The following is a 26,309-nucleotide window of genomic DNA, read 5'->3' on the forward strand; positions in this document are numbered from 1 at the left end:
GGTCCCTGCACTAGGTTGTCTCTTCCCAAGAAATCCACTCACTGTTCCCCTTTTCCTCATTCAGAAAGGACGTCTTGGTCCCTTAGCTAGGTAACACACCCCTTCCCCCGTCTTTTCCCATCACACTCCATTCTCTGAGGCCATCTCAGGCAGGGACATGGACTCTTGCTCACTGCTTCTTGCCTCCATTAGGGCACCGCCTTCCCAAAGGCTCCAGCTGTCTGTTTGGTTCACCCCGAGATCCTGAGTACTGACAATAGTACCCATCCACAGCCTAGGACACAGTGGGTGCTTAGTAAATATGTCACGGTGAATGAATGAATGCTCCTTTTAGAACCACAGTTTACACTCTGGTAACATCTTTAGGAAACACTTTTGGGAAGTCCTCTGTGGGGAGCATGGCAGGGGGAGCAGGCTCCCTCAACACCCCAGACTGCCTTCTACTTCTGCATGAGACATAAGCTTTAGGACCCTAGTCTTTCCCCAGGTAGCTAGCCCTCAGGGCTAATTCTGTCCCTCTCTGAGACTCTCTTACTAAGGTGGTAGGGTTAGCTAACCTGGGCTCAGGGCTGACTCAGGCTCCACCCACCTGCAGGTGAGCCCCACCCACCTCGCTGGCCCTCAGCAAATCTTCAGGAAGTCCCTGCTTCTTGCTTTGTCCCTGGTGGTATTTCACCATGATTTATCCCATTTGCCTATCCAGTCACTTCCTTGGTTTTCCAGAGAAGCATGTTACCAGACCCCAACTCCCTGTCGGATGTGGGGATGGGGGTGTGCTGGATGGGGGTGAAGACATGCATGGGGCAGAGACTAAGAAACTTCTGTCGGGGCTGGAGAGATGGCTCAGTGGTTAAGAGCACTGGTTGTTCTTCCAGAGGTCCTGAGTTCAATTCCCAGCAACCACATGGTGGCTCACAACCATCTGTAATGGGATCTGGTGCCCTCTTCTGGCCTGCAGGGATGTGTGCAGACAGAACACTGTATACATAATAAATAAATAAATCTTTAAAAAAAAAAAAAGAAACTTCTGTCTTGCTAGGATGTTGGGTGCAAACCAGCAAATTTGCAGTGTGGGGTGATGAGACCTGAGATGGGGATACAGGCAGGGGGTGAGAGGGGCCTAAGAGGGGCTTTTGAACCATAAAAGATGTATGAGGGCAGGGACCCTTCTAGAGAAATCATCCCTGCCTCCCAGCTCCCCTGGCTTCATGGGATGACAGAAGCGGTGGCTTTGACCTTTCCCAAACCAAGCTGTCTAGCTCAGACTACCACATTATATAGCGCAGGGCCCGCACACCCACACCATCCTAGGCAGGCTGCTGCCTGCTTTTGTGAATGACCTTTCATGGAGAGTGCCACTAAGAATCCTGTATCAATTTTTCCTTAACAAGTGACATCCAATAAAAATCAGGCATGGTGGCTCATGCCAGCACTGGGGAGGTGGGAGAAAGGGAATTGAAAGTTGAAGGCCATCCTCGGCTCTACAGAACGTTTACGGTTAGCCCGGGCTACATGAGAGACCCTGTCTTTACGAAGAGGGGCATTTATTCAAAGGTTCCAGTGTCTGGGGCTAGGATGGAGCCACTGTGGCTTGAACAGCTGAGAACATTTCCTGTCTCATCCTTTGCAGAAAATGTTTACTCATGTATTATACACCCTAGAACTCCTACATTGCTCAGTGAACTCAAGTCAGACCTTGGGACTCATGTTGCTGACACAAATCCGTGCAAGGACAAGATGAGCCAATACCCCAGACACGTCTCTCTTTTACCCTAAGGAAGCGGAGACACAGCATGGCAGAGGGTGCCCCTGAGGAATCCTGTATTTCACAAGAGGCATTAACTGAGCAACTATTGTATTCTGGGTGCAATACTGTATTCTGAATGACACAAACTGACTCAAGGCTCAGGTGTGTGTGTGTGTGTGTGTGTGTGTGTGTGTGTGTGTGTGTGTGTCTGACAACCAGACAGCCCCCAGGGAATTCTACTTAAGAGCAAAATTTCAAGGGAATCCAGAAAAGGAAATGACGACACTCATGATATTTTCCTCCCCCTGGCCCCCTCAAAAAGCTACCCAGGCGTGGTGGCGCACACCTTCAATCCCAGCACTCAGGAGGGAGAGGCAGATAGGTCTCTGGGTTCGAAGCCAACGTGGTCTACAGAGCGGGTTCCAGGACAGCCAGGGCTAGCAAAGTAACCCTGTCTTGGAAAACCAGTAAGTAAATAATAAATAATCTATAAGTTGTGTTCTACTCCCTTTCTGGCTGCCTCGCTAGTACCCCTTTCTATAGGCTTTTCAGGGAACCCGGATCCCAGGCCGCCCTGCAAGTTGTTGCCTCTGATGTGAGTAGTAATTACTGAAAGAGACAGGGGCCATTCATATAATAAAGTGCCTTCTGCTTTTTTTTTTTTTTTTTTTTTTTTCCATCAACAGGATCCCGGGTGATGTTAACTGAGAAGCTGTCGGGGCGGGAAAGAGGAGAGGCGGCCAGGAGCAGAGGCAGGGACAGTAGCTTCTGGTACTCTGTGAGCAAAGCTTTCATCAAGAAGCCTGAGAGCCTTCAGCGTAGCTGTCCCAGACCTCAAGGACCCTCAGCTCCTCTCTGGGAAATCCCTTTTGATAACTAACAAGGTCTGTGTTGGTTTCTGGGGATGCTTGAGAAATTTCCTTGGGGCTTCAAAAATGCTTTCTCTTGATAATATATCTCAGGGGGATTTAAGATCACAGCGGTTACACCAGGGTTTAACTTTGATTTGACTTGTGGCGGGGGGAAGGAAAAATTCTCTCCCTCTCTTTTTCTCTGTCCCTCTAGTACAAGTGCACCGTCACTGCCGGCTGGTTTTGTAATTATTTGAGAAATGTTTCCTGAATTCCTGTTCTGTGCCATGCCCAGCGTCGGAAGAGAATGTCCCTTCTCTGTAGAACCCAGGGATGTTACCCAGCAGACAAGGACCCCCCGTCCCGCCCCTCAGCGTGAGAAAGAGGGTGGCTTCCTGGAGGAGGTGAAGTGTGAGGAGAGATCTGGGAGATGAGCAGGAGTTAGCCAGTCAAGAGGGAGCAGTAGTTTCCTACCCTCAGCTGTAACCAGGGTTCTGAATACACCTGACCTTGGAGTCTCAGAAGGAACAATTTGAGGGACCCTTCAGCTAAGGAGATGAAAACACCGTGTCACTCACGGAGGAAGTACTCTGCGGTGTCCGCTTCGTAGTCTGCGTCCTCTGGAAAGTGGTCGATTTGCTTGCACAGACCTTTGAAGTTCCCTGCAAGATACGCAGAAGGAGCGAGTGAGTGCATGGTCTGCATGGCTCAGGACCCACCTGCCCTTCCTGGACATCATGATCTTCCGAGGGTCACTTCCTGGCCCCTTTGCCTGGTTGATGGAAGCACACGCTGCAGGCCTGAACACGGAGCTGAGGCTCAGACATGAAACCCCGCCTTCCGTCCCCACGTCCCCATCCCTGAGTCCCTGTTCTCACTGCCTTCTGGGGATTAGCTGGAGCCCAGGTTTGATTCTGGGTGGAGGATTGTGCTGAGAGGGGTGGGGGATGGGCTCAGCAGCCCAGCAGGGTGGTGGGTGCTGCTGCTTGGCAAGGAGTCAACCAGTTCTTTGCAAGCTGTGGATTCTTTCCCCAGAAGGCAGACCCCACCAGACTGATGCGACAGACAACCCCCTAGAAGATGGGACCCATCTGCGCTGGCAGGATATTCCCTTCCCAGCCCCACAGCCCCAGCAGTTTTGAGCTGGTGGGCCAGCCCTCTACCACATTCCTTTTTGGACTCAGTTTCTCTGTGTAGCCTAGACTGGCTTCACATTCATCATGATCTTCCTGTCTTAGCCTTCCAAATGCTGGGTCACAGGCCTGAGCCACCATGCTAGTTTTTAGTTTGTGGACCACAGTTCACCATAGCAATGAGAGGCCTGTGTGAGCAGTGTTATCACCCCATTTCACAGACAGAGAAACTGAGGTGCTCAAGCACCTCAGTACCAGAACAACAGCCTGGAGCAGAGTGCAACAAGGGCTCAGACTTTGACCTTTGTCTCTAGACTTTTGCTTGGTGAGAACTGGTCCCGGGCAAGTGCCAGCACAGAGCCCCAGTAGACTGTCAGCAGTGTTCACCCAGAGAGTGAAGGGTCATGGGAGGAGGGGAGCTGCAGACAGACTGACAGGTGGGATGCAGTTTGCCAGCACCAGAGTGTCCGCCCTGCCTCTGGTCTGCTCTGTGCATTTCCCAACTCTGTGTCTCCAGCAGCAGAGAAGGCAAGGCTGGTACCAGTCCCTGCAAGAAGGACAGCCTGGACTCAGACTGCCTGGTCCAGCTCAGCTTTCTTCACTTAACTCAGTTTCTGTCTGAGCACACATCCATGTTTCCTGAATGGTTGGTGGAGTATTTAGTTTGGTGACTGATGTGGGAGCCATGAACTGGAACTACCGTCAGCTACTGACTTTCTGTGACAGTGGCTAGAATCACCTAATAAATACAGTCCCCAGTAACTCAGCGATTTAAAGCTTTTGCATTTATTTTCTTATTTTCTTATTTATTTATTTATTTATTTATTTATTTACTTATTTACTTATTTATTTATTTTTAAGACAAGGCTTCCCTCTGTGTAGCCCAGGCAGGCTTGGAAGTCACTATTTAGTCCAGGTTGGCCTTTAGCTCATGGCAATCCTCCTGCCTCAGTCTCTCTAATGCTGAGATAACAGGCATGAGCCACCATGTCCAACTTAGCAAATAGTTTGCTTATAGAGTCTGAATATTTTATACACACACACACACACACACACACACACACGCACACGCACACGCACGTGCACACACACGCACACACGCACATGCACATGCACACACGTGTAGAGCACACTGGTCTTCTTGTTATTTAGCCTAGCTTTAATTTAATCCTAGGTCAAAATGGATCCATAATCTTCTGGGGATTTTGGTTTTCCTTCCTTCAGTCTTGGCCTGTTGTCTCCTCTCCACCCTCCTGCACCGAGGGTGCTAACAGGAGCCCCGAGCCACCCCAATACCTTATTCCCAGGCTCGCGCCTTCTCTCCCTTCTCCACCAGGAAGCCTCCACAGCAGCTGCTTAGCTTCCCCCTCCTATTCAGTTACGAACCCCACTTTTCAAAGCACTTTCACTTTCTTCCCATTTGATCTGACAAACATTTCATCAGCGCAGCTCCGTGACAGGCGGCTGCATGAGGGCTGTGCACAGGAGGCCCAGAGAGTCCCTGAGGCCACGGCCCTGACAACATGGGGACAGAGTTGAGTCTGGAGCGCAGGGCTGGAAGTGGCACCTCCTGGTGTCCCGTCCAAGGGCCCTACGCTTCCTCCTGAGCCTCATCCACACCTGCTTCCCGCTGTGCCTCATCCCTGCTCGATGTGGGGGAAGTGTCCAAAGGATGAGAGTGGAGGCTGTGAGCTGTGAGCAGCCTGCCCATGTCTGGATGGCCCATTGCCTACCCATGTCCCTGGGGTGTTACAGAAACCTGTAAGCCCAGTCTTGCGCTCCACTCCTCCCTTCCGACCTGAGCCTCTAGAAGGAGCAGTGTGAGCAGTGAGAGCCTCTCCATGGCTCCCCTTCTCTAGGGAGAGAGCAGGGTCATCACCTCGACCTCTCCTCACTGCCCATGTTGATGCCTCAGTGCCTTTTACCCCATCTCTACAAACTCAGGCGACCAGGCAAGCCCTTGTATGACACCGCAGTCACCCCACTTCTACACTTTGTGCCTTCCCGAACTTTGAAAATGCAAGTGGCGTCATGCCTTTCCAGTTTGTGCACCATCCCAGACTCCAGGAAAACTGTGCATCTTTAACATGCCAGGGTCTGCCGTCTATTTCTGACCTCGCCTCCCACCTGCCTTCTCCCTCTCGGCACATCTCCGTCTTCTCATCTGCTGTGTTCCTTCCTACCCCAGGACCTTTGCATGTGCTTGTCTTGCTTCCTGAACCCTTCTAACCTCCTCCTGCGTGTGCTAGAGTGTTTGCCCCTGGCTGGCTCCTCTGCTGTGTGTGTGTGTGTGTGTGTGTGTGTGTGTGTGTGTGTGTGTGTGTGTGTGTGTGTGGTGGCACACTGGGATGGAGAGCAGCCCTGAAGGCAGCAGCCCAGACACCCCTCTTTTGGTTGCTTCTAATTTCCTGATGCCATGGAGAGCAGGATCCATTGGAGAGGAGGAAGGGAAAGGCTTGGAGATCTGGGAAGGACTCTTCCCCCTTGGAGCTAGCAGAGGGATGGATCAGGCTATGTATGTGTGTGACCTGGCCTGTGAAGGTTGCTTTTGAGGTTCTTTGACCTCTGGCACCATTCAGGGTGCAGGTGGGATACAGGTGGTGGAGCTGCTTGGACCAGGAATAGATTTTTTGAGATGAGTTTAGTGTGTGTGTGTGTGTGTGTGTGTGTGTGTGTGTGTGTGTGTGTGTGTGTAGGTGGAGCTGAGCTCCTGAAGGTACTAGGCAACCTAGGGGCAAGCTAGATGCCGAAAACCTCACCCCAGCACCCCCCTGTCTCTCTCTTAGCATGTGTGGATGTATATGTGATTTCATTGGGAGCTGGGAAGCCTTGGGTAGATGGGGGTTTTGTAAAGTACTTGTTGGGCTCCGGGGAAGGATCTAGAAGGTGAGGCATGGTAGTCAGAGAGTGGGGTGCAACAGGCAGAGTGTGGAGAGCTGGGGTGACCAGTAATGCCAAGGTCAAGGTGTCTCGGGGGAGGAGGGGGGACCACTGAACGTACAGGGCAGCAGGAAAGACGGTACAAGGGAATCCTTGAGACAAGACAATTGCATCCTTTTTAGTTTCCCCACATGCCAAGTGTGTGTTAGGAAACTGCCTACCCAGTGAAAAGCTGATGCACGGGCAATACATCAAATTATGCTAATGGGACCCAAATAATTGGTTGGTTTTTAGAAATTATTGGTGTGATCTTTGGTTGATGAGGCTGCTGCGGACTAAATGATGGCCCTGTCTAGCCACGCTTTGACACAAGAAGCCTCGGCAGATGCTTCCCGGCCTCCTGGTTGGAAGAAGAGTGCTTGGTCACAGTCAGTGTGGATTCCTTCCTTATCTATGGTTCTGTGAAACTGGCCCCAGGAGCCACAGCCCCAGGAGGCCGGGCCTCAGATGGGGGTGATGGCACTAGAGCCATGGGGAGCAGTGTGTGGGGGAGGGGAGTTCAGCTATGGGAGCACAGGCAGGCACTGCCAGCCATGCCCACTACCTCTTGGGGCCACAAGGGACTGGAGGGGCTTCAGAGCCTGCAGAACTGAGGGCTTGTATATGGAATACAGTCCCTGGCCCATCTTTAGGAGGAGGGGGGGGAAGATGGTGTCACCCAGCCCTCCCTCCTCTCTGTCTGTCCTATCCTGGGGGTCCCTCTACCAGCCCACCTCCCTTCAGTTATTGGGACTGATTAGCACAGAGGTACAGCAGGATATCAACATTCAGCCACTACAGAAGCAAACACCCTTACAGACCGGGTTCAGGTTCTTGGGAGTGAAGCGGCCAGGGCCAGTCCCTGGAGGGACTGTCCAATGGATTTGGAATCTCCTAGAACAATTATACGATGCCCCAGGAGGAGAAGACATCAGGTTAGAGCTATGTTCTTCAGAGAGTGAGGGTGTGAAGGGATCTAGAGAGATCGAGGAGTTGAGTGAGTGAGTCTCAGAGGCTGGGGAGTTAGGGAGGAGGCTGGGGAGTTGGGGAGGAGGCTGCAGCATGGCCTGCAGATAGTTAGCATGAGCAGGGGGGCAGAGGAGCCTTAAGGACACAAGGAAAACATGCATTCCAGAGAGCACCAGGACGAGGACTTCAGAGGCTGGGGAGTTGGGGCTGGGTCAGCTTAGGGAATGAAATTGTGCACAAACAAGCGAGGAGTGACCAAGGCATCCAGAGGCACAGGGCATGGTGAGATCAGACCTGGCAGTTCTGAGGCCAGATGATGAGGCTGTAAGAGTCAAGGGACAGAGCCTGGGGTACCCGGGATTCCTAGCTTCTATCCCAGTACTGACGCAGAGGCTCACCAGGGGTTAAGGGTTGGTGGACACTGGAAGCACTCTATCTACACGGATGTCACTCACACAGGAAATTCAAACGGACACATCATGACAGGGAGTGGTGTGGCCTGGCTTTCCTGAGGCCGGCCTCCAGTCCACCACCTCTCCTCCTGTGTGGTGGTCAATGGCCTCAGATGGATCAGGTGCTCCAAGAGTCTATTTGCTTGCCCGGCATTGACATTCCTTCAAACTGGCTTCATCCCGGGGCAGGCCTGGTGGAGGCTTAGAGCTGGCCAGCTGCTTGGTGCTGGCATGGCTGAGGTAGACTTCACCTGATCTCTGGCCTCTGTGGGGCTCCCAGTGCAGGGGGCAAGGCAGACAATAGAGTGTGTGGAGGATAGTGTCTCATGCACCGGGTCAGAGGGGTATGCAAGGCCTGATGGGAGCACAACCCTTCAGCTAACATTTATGTAGCACCCACTGTATGTTATGATCTTTAACATTTATGTAGCACCAACTGTATGTTATGTTCTTTGTAACTTGATGAGGATGCAGGGAAAAAAAGAAATGTGGTTTTATTCTTAGGAACTTGAAGTTTATGGTGTGAGACAGAAAGCTTGCGTTGGAAGAGCAACCAATTTTGGAACACTGTCGGGGGAGGGGGCTGGGGGCCGCAGGACTGGAGAAGGGTCCAAGGGCAGTGGTTTGTCAGAATCCAGGCTTGCCCAGGCTCAAGGGGGGGGGGCATTAGTTAGTGTCTCTCCCTAACTCTCAAGAGCTTAATATCCACTATGCTGGGTGAGTTTACACCAAGAGTCTCCAAATGCTGCAATCTGGTCTCCCAGCTACCCTTACCCCAGAGCCTGCAGTTAAATCACCTTCCGCAAACACAGGACAAACAGCAGGGGGGGGGGAGTTATGAAAAGATTGGTTGCCTGTAGGGGGCTAACAGAGTGCAGTGATGGCAGGAGACAGCTGGACAAGGGACAGAGGCCTGTTCCCACCAGGGAAAAGATGGCCCACCGCTGCTCCTCGGACACCCACAGCCTTGCACTTGGAGGAAGGTGCGGGGAGGGACTCCCACCCGCAGCTCTGAAGGATTACTCCACCAAGGCACCCAGCAGCCAGGAATCTCCATAGAGGGAGCCTCCTCCCCAACCTTAAAACCCCGTGGTCTCAGGCCAAGTGGAGGAGGTAGGGCACCTGGGTCTGCCAGGACTCTGCCTTCGAAAACTTCGTGGGCACCCTGGAATTCAGGCTTACAGATATTAAGTGGTTTAAATGGCAGTTTCAGCAGCTCCATAAAAACACCAACTGCTGCCTTGTTTCTGGAGGTACAATAAGCTTCTGGTGAAGCCGGTCATTAGGGGCGGCTGGTGCTGGTTTATTTTCCCATATGATGAGTGGCTGAAAAAGCAGAGCAGGGAGGGGCAGGGGAGCGCAGGGGGAACAGGGGGAGGCTGACCAAGTAATTTTTTTAAGTGAAGTTAATGCAGGGTTTGTTGGGAACTGTTTGTTCTCTGCTTTCAAAACTCGGCTCCCCGCTCCCCTCCCCTCCCCTGGCAGGGACCTCCCTGGCAGTGGGATTTCAGGAGACCTCAGGAGATGGGGGCCATGCATGACTGGGACTTCTTCAGTCCTCAGCATAGCCTGGGTACCACCCGGTACGGGATGGTTTGTAGTGATAGCTCACGTGGTAGTGTGTGAGTGTGCTCCCTCGGTTGTTCACTCATTCATTCATTCACCCATTCATCCAGTGGGTACTTCTGAATGCCGGCTGCAGCCAGGTGCTGGGCAGTTTCTGGGTAGGGTCACTATGGCCTGCTCTGCCTTCCTCTTTACCTGGTGTTTGCTCCTTCTGTATGCTCTGCATGTTCTACTTCCTGCAGATCTCAGCACGGACCGCAGCAGGGGAACACTGGCTCACACACTGTCCTGGTGCTCCTGGGTCCTGGTTTTTATTTCTGTAACAACTTCCTTAGACCTTTCCACGAGGTGTGTGTGAGGGAGTTGGAACCCTGGACTCAGAATGATCTGGCCTCTAAGCCTGGCTCTGTCAGTGATCAGCTGTGTGAATCTGAGAGGTTGTGCTGTCCTTTGTGTAAAGAAGGGGCGTTAACCCTTGTGTAGATCTGAGGGTCAGCTCTTGAGACTTGGCGGATAACGGAAGTCAGCGTCCCCGGTAGTTCCTCAGTATCCAATAAATGATGCTTCCTCCTCTTCTTCCTTTTTTTTTTTTTTTTTTTTTAAGACAGGGTTTCTTTGTGTAACAGCTCTGGCTGTCCTGGAACTCACTTTGTAGACCAGGATGGCCTACAGAGATCATAGTGATCCACCTGGCTCTTCTTCTTCCTCCTCCTTCTCCTTCCTCTCCCTCTCCTCCACCTTCTCCCTTTCTATCTATTTCTCCTCTTTTTTGTCCTGTAGCTAGAGTTTTCCTGCCTGGCCCACAGTCAGGACAAATCTCTCTCACCTGCCAGTCCCACAGCCGCTCAGACCCGACCAAGTAAACACAGAGACTTATATTGGTTACAAACTGTATGGCCGTGGCAGGCTTCTTGCTAACTGTTCTTACAGCTTAAATTAATCCATTTCCATTAATCTATACCTTGCCACGTGGCTCGTGGCTTACCGGCATCTTCATATGCTGTTTCTCATCGTGGCAGCTGGCAGTGTCTCTCTGACTCAGCCTTCCACTTCCCAGCTTTATTCTCCTCCTTGTCCCGCCTACACTTCCTGCCTAGCCAATGGCCAATCAGTGTTTTATTTATTGACTAATTAGCAACACATTTGCCATACAGAACATCCCACAGCATTGTCCTCCTCCTCTTCTTTCTTTTCTCCTTCTCTTTCTTGAGACACAATTGATATATAGCCCAGGATAGCCTTGAACTCACAAAACTCCTTCCTCGGCCTTCTGAGTGCTGACATTATAGATGTATGTCTCTATGCATGCCTATACCTTCTTTCAGTGACACTTTTTAATTGTCCTCAGCTGAAAAGACTATTTTCTTCTCTGTGCTCCTGTGCAGCACTTAGATTATGTGAGCCGAGAAATTCCCCAGAGTCATCTAAGATGGACAGGGAGGGGCCAGAGCACTGTATTTCCAGGAAGTCCCCAGGTGACACCCATACTGCATGGACCCTAGTGGACACACTTGGGCCTGGGCAATGAGGCTGTGGGACGTTTTGCATGTGCTTTGATCATGTTCTGTCTTGGGGTTATTTGAAAACAGTGTCAAATCTGTAATCTCAAGGGCAGACTGTCAGAATTCTAGACTTCCCTGAAGATATTGTATTTTCCTTGATTCTAAGATGCTCATGTGTATATTTCACTGCTGTTGGATTCATTTAACACAACATGTAGCTTTTCTCTTGAAAAGTGTTGTCTCTGGGACTGGAGAGATGGCTCAGTGTTTAAGAGCATTAGCTGCTCTTGTAGAGAACCTGGGTTTATTTCCCAGCACCCCCATGGGGGCTCACAACCATCAGTAACTCCAGTACCAGGAAATCTGACACTCTCTTCTGACCTCTGAGGGCAACAAGCATCCACAGGGTACACACACACACACACACACACACACACACACACACACACACTCACACAAACATTTATACACAAACAGATAAAATTAAATAAATCTAAAGAATTTTTGAAATTTTCTTCTGGGAAAAGTTTATCAAACACATGAAGAAATCCGTGAATCAGTGAGTGTGCATGCATGTGTAAGTGCATACATGGGCAAGTGGAAAGACAGCACAGGACACATTCCCATTCTTCTAAACCAAAGAGCATCATGCCAGATACCAGATCCCTGGAGTGGGAGAAGTTTCTGTGCTTCCCCTAGTAAAAGTCTATATGACAGAATTGAAATGTGTCTTCACGTCACACTCAGCCATTCCTTCAGAAGTGTGGCTTGGGAACCCCTGTGTGAAGATACAGGAAGACTCATGTAGCGGGTCGCCAACAACACTGCCTGTCACTGAAGCAAACCAGGAACTGACCACCTTTTCTATCACCTCGTAGTTCAGGAGCAGGATGGGTTGCTAGGCAGTAATGAAAGCGAATGGGTTCTAGGTGTCATATCTGTGAAGGTAGATGAGTTCCACAAGCAACAGAATGACACCAATAACCCAGGCTGCATGTACAACCCACATACTTGTGTGTGTGTGTGTGTGTGTGTGTGTGTGTGTGTGTGTGTGTGTGTGTGTAACTGCACCATTCACAATAACCAAACTCTAGATTCAGCCTAGATGCCCATCAGTAGATGATGGGTAAGAGTGGTATGAAATCTAAAATGTGGTACGTAGGCATGATGGAGTTTTATTGGGGCATAAAAAAGAAGGAAGGTATATTTCAGGAAGATGGATGGTCCTGGAGATCGTCAAGTTGACTGAAATAAGTCTGATACAGAGTGAAAGATATCATATATTTATCTCATATGTAGAATGTAACTAAAAAAAAAAAGGTATGAAAGAGGTGAGCCTACATGGGAAAGGAAGGAGACAATTGGGAAGAAAGGAAGGAGTCAAAAGAAGATAATGGGGGTGGATATGAGTACGGTCCATGGTGTGTGCGAGAACACCGCAATGAAACATGGTTTTGTTTTGGTTTTTTTTTTGTACCATTGGTACATACCAGTGACAAACAAGCAAAAACTAAAAACTTAGGGGCTCAGTTGGCAAAGTGCCCATTGTGCAGGATCGAGGACCTGAGTTTGGACCCCCAGGGCCCATGTGAAATCCAGGTGTAGGGACAGACACAGGCACTTCCCTGGAGTTTGCTACTTGAGACAACTGGTGACCTCTGAGCTCAGTGAGAGAACCCATCTCAAAAACTAAGGTGGGAGAATCAGCTGCGGTGGACACGCCTTTAATGCCAGCATTGGGAGGCAGAGGCAGGGAGATCCCTGTGAGTTGGAGGCCAGCCTGGTTTATAGTGAGTTCCAGGACAGCTAAGGCTATATAGTGAGGCCTTGTCTCAAAAAATAAAAACAGGAAACAAGCTGGGCGGTGGTGGCGCACGCCTTTAATCCCAGCACTCAGGAGGCAGAGCCAGGCGGATCTCTGTGAGTTCGAGGCCAGCCTGGGCTACCAAGTGAGTTCCAGGAAAGGTGCAAAGCTACACAGAGAAACCCTGTCTCAAAAAACCAAAAAAAAAAAAAAAGTTAAAAAAAAGAAAACAAAAACAAAATAAACAAAACTAAACTAAGGTGGGGAACAGTCCAGGAAGATATCTTACATTGACCTCTGACCTCCACGTGCAGGCAAACATATGGGCACATGTACTGCCCCCCAACGTACAGACTACTACACACACACAAATATTTAACCATTTCAAAACTGAATTCATCATAAAATCAAACTACAGAAAAATCTATAACGGCTGCATTTTCTCAAAGATAAAAACATACACGACTAATTTATAGAGTGTCTGGAAATACAGGTCACCCCTCAGTTTCCACAGGAAGCTGGTTCTAGGATCTCCCATGAGTACCAACTTTGGGAATTCTCAAGTCCTTTCTACCTGTGTCCGTGGTAAAACTGGAAAGCCAGGTAGGCACTGAACTCATGAAGTGCCTCTCCGAGGTGGGGAAGCATTCTCAGATGCACCAGCGTGTCAGGGCTGCTCCATCTTCTGACCTGATGATCAGCATGACAACCCCATTGCCTTAGTCTCCATCCTTCTCGGTGGCAGACATGACTATTTGCTAACACCCTGTTTTCTCCATCTTTCCAAGCCTTGCCTGGACTCATGGCTTCCCAGAATATAGACTTTTGTTCCCAGCTCCCCTTGTAGTTAGGGGTGGCCTTGTGACTTGATCCTGTCCAGTGAAAAATAAATGGAGATAACTTCAGGAAATGTCCTTCAGGGTAAGGATAGGCACTTCTCAGCCCTTTCTTCTGAGTCATCTTGGACCCCCCAGGCAATCTGGAGAATGGGCTGTAATGTCGTAGTAGGATGAGGGAGTGTACCTGGGTTCTCACCATCATGAGGTGTCCTCTTAACCCTGGAAAGCCTTCAGAGTTAGTTGTTCAATGGGAGGGAAATAAGCTCGAGCTAAAAGAAACATGTAATGGCCAAATGTAGTCTTATAGAATAAAATTATGATATAGTTTTTTTATATTTGGTTAGTGTGTATGTGTGTGTGTGTGTGTGTGTGTGTGTGTGTGTGTGTGTGTGTGTGTGTGTGTGTGTAGGGCAGAGGTCAACAATGGGTGTCTTCTTGAAGGATCTAGATCTTACATTTTTTGAGACAGGGTCTCTCATTGAACATGGAGCTCTCTGATTGGCTAGCCTGGCTGACCAGTGAACCTCAGGATCTTCCGCTCTCTGCCCCTCCTGCTCTGGGGGTTACAAACACAAACCACTGTTCCTGGCTTCTCCTGGGTCCTGGGTCTCTCATCATGGAGCAGAGGTCAGACTACAACAACGTCATTAGTCACTGTGGCTCTCAGGGGTCACTATTTTATTCTCTAGTTCTATATGGGCAACTTTGTTGTTTGCATTTTAATTTTTAAGGATTTTACACATAAGTGAGATATAAATAAGTAATAATTTTCCTTCTGTGACTGGCTTATTTTCCTTAGCATAATGTCCTTCAGTCTCATCTGCATTGTGACATTGCAAAGGGACAGCATGGTCTCTTTCTAAAAGGCTGAAGATATCCCATTGTGTACAATCTCATGGTTTCCCTCCCATATTCCTTCCTATCCCCTCTTTTGAGATAGGGTCTCATGTAGCCCAGGTTGGCCTTGAATTTGCTGTCTAGCTAAGGCTTACCTTCAACACCTGAGCTTCCTGATTCTGCCTTCAAAGTAGATTATAGGTTTCTACAATCTCTCTCCCTCCTTTTTTTTCCTTTTTGAGACAGGGTCTCACTATGTAGCCCAGGCTAGCCTTGAGCTCATAGAGATCCACCTGGCTCTGCTTCCCAAGTATTAGGATTAAAGGTGTGTGCCGCCATACCTGACTGCCTCATGGTCTCTTTAGGCAGCTGTTCAGTGATGGACACCCTATGATGTTTCATGCTGTGGCACCTGTGAATGATGCTGCAGGGGCATGGGAGCAGATATCTTTATTAGCTGGTGGTTTTATCTCCTTGAGTGCATTCCCAGAGGGGCGCTGCTGACTTGTGAATTTCTTTTTTTTTTTTTAATTATTTATTTATTTATTTATTTATTTATTTATTTATTTATTTATTTATTTATTATGTATACAGTGTTCTGGCTGCGTGTTTGCCTACAGGCCAGAAGAGGGCATCAGATCTCATTACAGATGGTGGTGAGCCACCATGTGGTTGCTGGGAATTGAACTCAGGACCTCTGGAAGAACATCCAGTGCTCTTAACCGCTGAGCCGCCTCTCCAGCCCGTGAATTTCTTTAGGAGCCTCCAGACTGTCTTCCATGATGGTTATCCATCTCTACCATCCCTACTCACAGCACATGGGGGGTCACTCTTCTTCTTACCCTCGCCAACACCTGTTGCTGTTGGTCCTTCTGGTAATAGCCATCTTCACAAGCACGACATGGGACCTTCTGGTGTTTTCTATTTGCATTTCTTTGGTAGTTAGTGAAATTGAACACCTGTCATGGACCTACTGGCCGCTTGTGTATTCCCTTTTCAGAAATGTCTGCTGGAGTCCATTGCTCATTTCAAAATTAGGCAACGTTTTCCTCTTACTGAGTTATATCTGAATTCTTTATCTGATAGATACTTTGCAAATATTTATTCCCAGTTCCCAGGCTGTCTTTTCATTTTTGTTACTGGTTTTAAAGTAGTCTTTTTATGAATATTTAATATTAAGCACATTAAAAATATATTTTACAGAAGAAAATCAGTTGGATTCTCAGTGCTTGGTATGCAGTTGGTGCTTATTAAATACTTACTGAGGAACTGACTGTTGGGCGAATCCAATAAGGGCTCAGTGTCTCTGTAAACTTTTTGTTTTGGATCAGTTTTATTGTCATCCAGGGCTAGCTGCTGTCATGAATGGTGGAAAGAGGTAGGAAGGATGGCTGGGAATGGACCACGTAAGCCAGCGTTGGACAAAGGAAGCTGGCAGGGGACACAAGACTGTGATCTGACCTCCGACAAGGGAAGAAGGCAGTAGATTCCAGGGAGGAGGCTTGGAGTCTACAAGAGGCTCCTGCAGATGGTAGTCAGAGCACATGCTGGGGGATGGGCAGGGGTGGGGCTCCTTGGGGGATGGGCAGGGATGAGGCTCCTGTACACAAGGAGTGGAGGTCAGCCTGTGGCTTTTATTTTCCGTGATGTGAGTTGGTAGGAATCTGATCTCAGCAGAACTGAGAACTTGGAGGGTTTAAGAATCACTTTGAGATCTCTAAACACAGCCCTCATACACTGGGAGCGGAGTTGACTCTGAACTGGCCTCCAAGGGATGGGAACGGGTCTACATCGTGGGCAGCTGAACCCCAGACAACCTCAGACCCCATTCCTGAGGAGGTCAAAGGGATTCACACAGGGTAGGAGACAGATGAAAACACACCCATGAGGCCACTCTGTATGTTGTCACAGACATGAAAGGACATTAGGCCACTTCTCTCCAAATACAGTTCCATTCAGTTCAGCACCTGCCACCGGAGGGCAGCGATCATTGTGCTTAGTCTTGAGGCTGCTGCCTCAGTCTGTGCTGCGGCCACACTGTGGCACCTCTCTGGGCCTTAGCCTCCTGAACTTTGAGACAGGCACATCTACTTGGTGGGATTGTGAGAAGTGCATGGAACCCGGCATTGCAAGGGCTCACAGAGCCTGCCACCTGGCAGACGCTCCACAGTGGCAGGAGGGGCGCATGGGGTCATTCTCCTCAACACGCTCACAGTGGGCAGGGGGAGGCTGGTGATCACACTGCTGGGTGTCTAGAGAGTTCTCCAGGCAGTCACAGGACCTGTGGACACTGGCATCCTGCGAACAGGCCTGTTGATATGACTCTGTCCATTCCGGAGTCCCAATAGTAGGCTGTGACTAGAGAAATGCCGTTCTGTATCAACAGCCTGAGATCCATCATGGGAGGCTGTGGGTTTGGCAGCTGTGGCCTCACGGGAGAGCTGGAGTCTCAGTCATCTCCCTGTTCTTCTTCTTCTTTTTTTTCTTTTTCCATTTAACAACTTTTTCCCTTTTAAACATGAAGCTATGTCTCAGAACACTTCAGTGACAAGTGATTTGGTCTCCTAAGGAATCTGGCTTGACAGCTAAACACTTCAGATCACAGAGTTAACAATAGGTTCCATTAGCTCTTTTGACAAATGTTCTACCAACTGTTGAAACACCCCTTGTCCTTTTGGAACTACTGCTCTTGGGTAGGCCATCCATCTTTTAATCCAATATCTCAGCTAGTTTTCAAAAAGATTTTTTTTGAGATAAGAGCGTTACTACCTAGCCCAGGCTAGCTTTAAACTCATGAACTACCTGCCTCAGGCTCACGAGTACTGGGATTCCAGGTGCTGCCATCCGGGCTGGGTCCTCTGTCTCTGTCTGTCTGTCTGTCTGTCTGTCTGTCTGTCTGTCTGTCTGTCTCTCTCTCTCTCTCTCTCTCTCTCTCTCTCTGTGTGTGTGTGTGTGTGTGTGTGTGTGTGTGTGTGTGTGTGTGTGTGTGTTGTGTTGTGTATTAACTGGGAGGGAATAGCAGAGGTTGGATTATTTGGGACCCAGTGAGTTATTAAGTATAAATTTTGGCCCAGTGGGAAATCTCTGAGTTAACATGACCTGAGCAATGACTCGGGTGGTGCCCTGTTGCTTGAATGGAGAATGGATTTGGGAAGCAAGATTTGGAATCATGACCCTGGACTTCTCCGAAGATGCTAGAGGCCTCCCCTGCTTAATCTACCCGAAGCTGCTGACCATGGACTCCCTTCAGTTCATTTCCACTGCTCAGCATATTCATCAGAGAGCTGGGCCACGGCCAGACACCACCCACACCACTGGTCTTTATGGGGGAAACAGCTTATGCAGGGAGGAACCAAAGCCTGGGATGCCCATCTGACCACACTCTCTGTTCTCTAGAAGTTTCCTCAGAATTAAAACATTCTATCCTGGAATGAAGTTCATTAAGACGCAGGTGAACCATTCCTTCCCACAGGAAAGCTCCCTAAGCTCAGGAAGAAGACAACTCAAAGACTTCAGGAAGTCCCAGAAACTGATCAGATTCATTAGACCGCCTTCCCCAAGCATTATATAAGAAGCAAGGACTGCTGAGAGACACTCTCAGACAAGCTGAGCTGTCTGGAAACAACAGAGTTCAGCCCAGCTGCCTAAAAGAGGCTCAGACACTCTCCAACTGGTAAGCTACCTGGAGGCTGTGCAGTGTGCTTCAGTTTCCAGAGCGATGCCGCTGCCTTTGAGTCATTTATGCTCCTGTAAGTAACCCCTCACCCACATTCTGGTAAACTCACTGGCTCACCACGCTGGACTCTGCCATTGGTTTACTATCTGGGGGAAGTAGACATCTGTTCTTCCCAGGAATAATGTCAATCAACACTCCCAAGCCAAAGACACCCACCTGCTCAAAGGTTCCAGGGTTCACATGGCCTTCTGCACAGGGCTACTTCAATCAGGCCCAGGGCTTTCCATTCCTCCATCCCTATTGCTTTCTTTCCTAAATCAAGGGTGCTCTCTCCTCTTCTCTACCTAAAACATTTGTTTCCTTCTGGAGGGCAGAGCTGGAAGTCACAGGTGGCATGCACAGGCAGGGCTGTGACCAGGTGAGGAGCCCAGGGTGCAGACTTTAAGAAGTGAGATGAACATCTCATATTTTGCCCTCTCTTGGGCTCCCCTTAGCTTGACTGTGTGGCAAGGAGGTATCAGGCCATTATGTGGGTAAGTGTTAGGGTCTCTGGAGTGACCTCCCCAGGTAGTAAGCTACCCATTCCCAGAGGAGTTTAAGCAGAAGGTGGCTGCCTACCTCTTAGAGATGCAGAAGAGAAGGTTTCCACAGTGGCTGGAAATCTGTGTTTCTATCCATCTACGAGCCTGATTCTGAGGCTCCCCCCACCCCGGTTCTCTTAGCCCGGAGCTGCATCCCTTCTTTCATCTCTGCTTTTACCTTCAAGATTACTGATCTAGTGATTAATCCTGGGCAGCCTTGGGACTGCTTTTGGATTGCTGTCTTGTCTTGTTATTTCAAAGTTCACATACCATTTCCCTAATACAACTGCATCAAGGACAGGGATTGGACTTCACACTCTTCCTTCTCTGTGGGTTGGGCGAGTCTTTAATGCTTTTTAATCCTTTCCCCACCCCCACCCCCCACTCCTGTCCCCCAGTCTGGGCCAATACTTCATAAAGAACCTGATGTGAGGATCACATCAGCTCCTCAGATTATGAGTGAGTCCACTCTCCAGGTGAGGAATGGTGGGCTTAGAGAGGCTGACAAATTTTAGCTTCTAATAGACCCATGCTATGGGAAACACCAGGGCATGGAGCCATGAGCAAGGCACTTAATCCCTTAGAGGCTTTCCTTCCTTACTGTAAAGTGGGATATTGATATGATTTGCTTCACAGTTTCTTGTGTGTGTTAAAGAAAGGAATATACATGTAAATTGATCTCTGAGCAGACCCAAATAATAGTTTCTATGCCAAGAATCTTGCTGAATCTAGAAAAAAAAAAAGACAATTGTAAGTCACAGGGTTTCTAGACGATGAAAAAAACCCAGACTAACCATCTTGGTGGAAGAAAGACTGTCTCTCCCTGAAGATCTCATGATGTTTTCAGTGTTATGCTCCCCCTCTGCTCCCACAGCCGTTTATACCATGAAAAAGTGGGTCTTTTATGAGTCTCTCTGGTAGGAACTAGGCCCCAGGACCTGGTCATCCTTGGGGCAAGTGAAAGAGTCTAGAAGCTGAGGGCAAGACTTTCTCTTTCGTTATTGATTCGTGGATTGGTTAAATGCACATTGGCCACCCTCTTCAAGCCAGGCACCAGGCTAAGGATGGAGCTAAGATAAAGGGAGATTCTTGACTCTGCAGGCGTCATTGTCTGTGGGGTGAGGAGAAAGGGGAGAACTCAGAGAGCTTTGGTCCCAGAATCAGCCCTGTACAGACAGGAGTAGGACTGAGCCCACAGAAGAGAGGGATTCCTGAGGCACAGAACACACTGCTGAGGAAGTATGCTGTTGATCCAACGAGTCCAGGGAGGCGGAGCTGCCTGGATTGGTGATTGGATGTGTGTGTGAGAGGAGGCGGCAGGTTCTCAGGGCACCACCACCCAGGCCTCTGCTAACCTTTTCTGAGGAAGGATGGTCTCTAGGAAGGGGTGCCCTGCCACTGCCTCTGGCCTGCACTTTGCTGGTAGTAGAGACTGTTTACATTTCTGTCACTTAAAACAATGTGGTGTTGTGACACTCTGGAATCTGAAGATAAACGCTTAATAAAAGGATTTAATTTGATACGATGCTGGAACTTAGTTAGATCCACAATGCACAGAGGGCTTGACAAGCCCTTCAATTAGGAGCAACTTAAGGGTCTTGCGTGTGGGGATCTGCAATGCTGTCAAGGGGTTGTGGGGGCTGGGATGGTGCCTCTCAGCTGGAGGTCTGCCCTCTGCCAATTCTAGATCAAGGACACTGCTTTTTGGTCATCCTGTCCATAGGGAGAGAGGGTCCTTGCTTACTCTGTGTTTGGAAATCTTCAGCTCTAGCTTGGGGCTGCAGCATGTGATCTCAGAACAATGCACATGAACTTGACCTACTTGAGACTTAAGACCGTGACCTTTAGGTCAGGTAAAGACTCTTCAGAGTCCAACTTTGAACAGAAGAACTTTGTTTAAGTCCACTTGGCCCTGAGTCCAGGGACACTGAAGGTCAAAGCTGCTGGAAACAGGTCAACAAATACATTTGTGACTCTGGCTAGGACCAACGTTCCTCAGATATGTACTGATATTACACGAACTGATGGATATGGCTTGACAAAATACATGCTGTTATCTATGCATCCTCAAGATTCCCTTCTTCTCTCTGCTGCAGCCAAGCTTTCCCCTCTTCAGGGATCTTTTGGACCTCCCTGTTAGCCATAAGATGCGAGATGGAATTTCAGCACCATGGCCAGCACCCATGTCCTCCTCTGATGGGGTGCATGGTCTTTGCCTAGGATGTGACAACTGAGAAATCTGTCAACTTTTACCCCAATTTCAGCTTGTAAAATTGACACAGCCTGAGTGTCAAGAGACTACACATCTGGGAGAATGAACTTTGGGGTGAGAACCCCTGGATCCAGGCATCTCAGAGCAGCTCCCTACAAAGCTATGTTGTTCTTCTGCACCTATGCCGAAATGCTGTAAAAATTAAAGTACATATATAATATGGGAGGCTCCATGGTAGCATCGTTAGCACTTTAGGTCCAGATTGAAGCAATCCAAGTTCAAGTAACAATAGGATGTTTTTAATGGTCAAAGAATGCAGCATTTAAAGCAACAACAGCTGGGGGAACCAGACTATCTAGGGCCAGAACCGAACCCGACAATTTGCTAGCTATGGTCTTGTGCAAGAAATGTCATCTTTCAGTACCTCGCTTTTCTTATCTTGGGAATGAGATATCTGGCTTAGGCAGACCTCAGGCTCTTAATCTGCTTGACTGTGCTTTCTGAATTTAGGGCTTACAGGCATGCATCACCAGGCCTAGTATGTGGTTTGGGTCTTATACACGCTTCAAACACTATGTGTTGAAGACTTGGTCATAGGCTAGAGTGATTGGACCTTTAGGTGATGGGGTATGTAGGAGGAAGTGAGGTCATTGAGGGTAGCCCTTCAAGGAGCTATTGGAGTGAAAGCCTGTCTTAAATCTGTATCCCTGCCAAGAAGACATTGGGCCGTGATTCTTCTTTTCTCTCTCTTTGCTTCTTGGTCAGCACGAGGTGAGCAACTTCTCCATGCTCCACAGAATGCTATGAATGGTGTTCTGCCTTACCCAGGACCAAAGAATAATGTATCCAAGAAACCATGGATTGAAACTCGTAAAACAATGAACCAATCCTTTCCCACTTTTTTTTTTTTGGTTTTTCGAGACAAGGTTTCTCTGTGTAGCTTTGCGCCTTTCCTGGAACTCACTTGGTAGTCCAGGCTGGCCTCGAACTCACAGAGATCCGCCTGGCTCTGCCTCCCGAGTGCTGGGATTAAAGGCATGCGCCACCACCGCCTGGCCCTTTCCCACTTTTAAACAGTCTATTTTTGTCCCAGCTGTGGAAATCAGACTAATGTAAGTATCTCCTGGGCTGTTGGAATGCCACATGAGTCAGGACTTTGCAAGTATAAGCAACTTAAAAGAGTGGCTTGGGTGTAGTGGCTCAAGTGTTAGCGATTACTATACTATTGTTATGTAAAGTGCCAGGCACATAGTAGGTGCTTAATAAATGGTACCAACTATTGGAATGGGATTCCACTGCTTGCAGGAAGAACTCTCACTCTCATAGGACACTCACTAGGGCTCTTGGCCTTTATCACCTGATATTTCACATATTGCCAAGAGTCCCCTGAGTCTCACAACTTTTTGGAGGGTAGAGGGCTGACTCATAGTGACCCTTCTTTCCTCATCCTTCCCAAGAGGCCAGCGCCTGGCTGATTACTAGAGTAACTGTGTTCTCTATTACAAGAATATACACATGCAAAGAATGTCTTCCTCAATCCTTGTTTCCCAAACAAACCTTACCTTTGCCACGTGCCGGGCAGTGCTACCTCACAGTAGGTGGTAGTTTAAATCAGTGAACAAACAAGGGAACACAAACCAAAGAAGTCATGTCTCGTCTCAAGGCTGGGTGAGGATGCCTTTTCCCTGTGGCTTGCCAGATGCAGGCATCTCACTAGTTAGACGCACCCTTTCCCCCCAACACCGAGGTTTCCAAAGAGCACTTTGCTGATGCCAGCCTTGGAGAGGCCAATAGGAGCCTTGAACGGATCCCACCTTCAGGTGAGGATGAGGTTAAACGTGTGTCCTTACCATGGGCTTTCCCGGGGCCTTAGCCGTGCTAACTGTATTGTCAGCTCTAACATGGGAACGTGGAGCACAATACCTCCAAAGACTCATGCCGTCACAGACTCTGTGCATGTACGTGTGCGTGCATGGATGATGTAGGTGTGTGCATGAGTGTGTGTGTGTGCGTGTGTGTGTCTGTGTGTGTGCGTGTGTGCACGTGCGTGTGTATGCACATGTGTTTTCCATCTCATAGGGCTCCATTCTTTGGATTATCCATTGATAAACACTGCACTAAGTGACTCTTGGGATTTACGCCTGTACCTTCCCCCAGAGCAGAGAGGACTGAAGTGGAGGGTATGAAGCTCTGCAACACCTGTTCTTTCTTTCTTTGTTTTACCTTAGGTGTCAGTGCCAGAGACATTTCTACATATGCACCTATTTCCCAGCTTCTGCCTGTCTCTGCCATCAATCGGCCCATCTTCTCCTGCACTCTCCACTGGGTGCCCAGGACCCAGTGTTGCCGGGGTTCTTTCTGTTCATCCTCAAACTCCTATGCAAACTCCTCATCCTCTGCTGCCCATGGCATCCTCTCTCATTCACCGTGTGCTCCCCGGAGAATCTCTCTCCAGGCTCTAATTGTCACCCATGTATGGAGGGCCCTGCCATCGTTATGTCCAGCTTTGGCTGCTCTCCCCCTGGTCTTGTACTGACTGTCTCCTGTAGCACCTGTAACATCTGTTTCTTCTGTGGGTCTGCTTCCTGTCGGCTCTCCGGACAAACCCCGCCTCTGTCTGGCCTGTCTCCCAGTCTGCAGACCTGGGAGTTGCCCTTGGTTTCCACCTTCTTGGCTGTGCTCCCTCTGCTCCCCAGGTCTTCAGCACATCCTGCATTTATCCCACCGTGGTCCAGACTATGGTGAAGTTTTTCTGCCTTGCCGCAGCATCCTCCTGTCCCAGCCAACTTTCCTTCTGCCCACAGCAATCATGAATTACAAAAGAGGACCTTTAAATAAAGTACTGCCCTCAGATAATACCTGGATCCCTCCAGGACAGTTTGGCAAAGCCCCTCCATGCCCATCACAGTCTGAACACCACCACTTTGTTCTTAGTTAGAGTGTGACCATTTACAGTGGGTGCCCTGCTTTGTTCTTCTCAAGCCACCAGCTGCTGTAGCCCCAGAGTCCACCCCTTTCTCTCCTGTCTCTGGACTTCCCCTTGTGCTTCTCACGTGCCCTTCCTCCCACCCCCTTTTGCCTACCCTCTAGATGTCCCTGCTGGTGCCTTCATGTTCGTCTGATACGTGCTTTCCTCCGGGGAGGCCTCCTCAAAGATCGCACTCCTCTCATCCCAAAGACTGGTTAGCCCCGCTGTTTCCCACAGCATCCCCCATTTACCCTGTAGCTGAAACATCTTCCACTGAACTGCATCTTCCTGGCCCCACCCTGTTGCCTTGTCCAGCCCCTCCGCTGGAGCCGAAGCCCCTGGAGAGCCGCTGTCGGTGTTAGGCACGAGGCAGCCAGTCCGCTCTCTCCTGCTCCCCTTTCAGTCATCGTCGGCCCATTCACAGAGCTAAAGCAGGGCTAGGGCAGCAGCAAGTGGTGGTGACTGCTGGATTTTATGTAGCTAGTGGATGGAAGAGATCACTCCCATTGGCTGAAGTGCAGCTGGGGTTTTTCTGTGGTTCGCAGTGACCCATTTGTCTGTGGCCAGCTGTGAGCTGAACCGGGCTGCACGGAGCCACCGCCTGAGCTGGAGGCAGCAATCTGGAGGCGGAGCCACTGCCTTCTCCAGCTTCCCTGTCCTCGTCCCACCTCTTGATCAGTGCTAAATGGACAAGGGCATGACACCCTCATGTTGACTCAGTTTACTGTCTGTCTTCCTCCAGGTCTAGAGGAATGCCTGCCTTTGGATGGGGAGCCACATGAGTTCTGTTCACAATGCAGCCACATCACCTGGCCAGGTGCTTTGTAACTATCTGGGGGATGAATGACTTGGATGAATGCACTCACAAGCTAGGCCCCCTGCAGCCTAGAAGGCTAGATCTGATTGGTCGAGAAGGAAAGTGTATGCATGAGGTTTACAGAGGTTGCTAGACTCCTACGGAGAAGACCTGTGAGCTACCTTACGAATTGCTGCCTGGTATAGATGCCTTGGGTATCTAACAGCACTGTGCCTGCAGAGATGTGCTTACTTCAGTCTGCAATGGCTAACACACACTGTCCCCAACCCCCATGCAAACTGCTCCATCCACACTGGCTCTTCCCTTAAAATATCAAATAGACTTCAGCCATAGAGTATTGGCATTTGCCTTATACCCACACATCTGTACCAACTCCCCTGCCTCATGCCCACACAGCTGTCTCCATCTCTTCATTCAGATCTCTGATCAAACATCATCTGGTTGACAGATGAGATGGTTCAGCAGGTAGAGTGACCTGCTGCAAAGCCTGGTGACGTTAAGTTTGATTCCCAGGGCCCACACGTTGGAACAAGAGAACAGACTCCTACAAGTAGTCCTCTGATCTCCACATACACCATCATGTACGAGCACGCACACACTCTGAACAAACAAACAAATGTAAAAAAAAATTTGTCATCAATAGGATTATATCCGCTGTTGATATTTTTATTTAAACTAGTTGATCAAATAAAGGCTGACACTGAAAATATCACCTGACCATCTTCCTATGTTCCCTCATTTGGGCTGACCATCATCATCATCTCCCCGCTTCCCTCTCTTCCTATTGTCAAGACAAAGCACCACTCTATTGCTCAGGCTGGTCTGGGATTCACTACGTAGCACAGACTGACCTTGAACTCATAGCAATCCTCCTGCCTCAGCCTCCCGAGTGCTGGGATTATAGACTCATTTTTCTCCTAGCCACTCATTACTCACTGAGGTCCATTTTTTTTGCTGATGTATTTGCTATTATCCACACACCCCTGCTCAGGATGGAGATGCTCAGGGCAGGGGCTGTCACAGCTTCCATATCCACACAGTGCTGGGCTCATAGCAGAAGCAGGAAATACTCGTGGAGCACAGGAGTTCACTTGTTGGGCATTCTCTCTGTCTTAGCCTTTTTGTGTTCCAAAGACAAAGTGTCATTGATCATGTTAGTTGAAACAAGGAGTCCCTCTCTTCAGCAGGATTCCCTGAGCTTGGCCTAATGTTTGGCTGTGGGTCTCTGTATCAGAGATGAAGGCTCTCTGATGACAATTGGGGTAGTCACATCAGATCACAGGGGATGGCCAGCTGAGGCTACATATTCACTATTGTTAGGCGTCTTAGCTGGGGTCATCCTTGTAGATTTATGGGAGTTTCACTTGCATCAGATTTCTACCTGACCCCAAAAAGCCCCCTTTCCAGTCATCTCTTTCAGCACTCCCCTCCTCTGC

The 26,309-nt window shown here is 49.2% G+C and overlaps 1 protein-coding gene across 3 annotated transcripts in view; it reads right to left on the reverse strand.

Moving 5' to 3' along the window:
• Positions 1-26,309, reverse strand: part of Cacng2 (calcium voltage-gated channel auxiliary subunit gamma 2) — a 127,904-nt gene that overhangs the window by 17,752 nt on the left and 83,843 nt on the right. For all 3 annotated transcript variants that reach the window (XM_052748255.1, XM_052748256.1, XM_052748254.1), the window contains one exon: positions 3,177-3,260. In XM_052748255.1, coding sequence (XP_052604215.1) covers positions 3,177-3,260 — 84 coding nt within the window. The remainder of the gene's footprint in view (positions 1-3,176; positions 3,261-26,309) is intronic.

This window comes from Peromyscus californicus, unplaced genomic scaffold, assembly GCF_007827085.1.
Source record: "Peromyscus californicus insignis strain IS unplaced genomic scaffold, ASM782708v3 Scaffold_20__1_contigs__length_68692818, whole genome shotgun sequence".
Taxonomy (NCBI): Eukaryota; Metazoa; Chordata; class Mammalia; order Rodentia; family Cricetidae; genus Peromyscus; species Peromyscus californicus.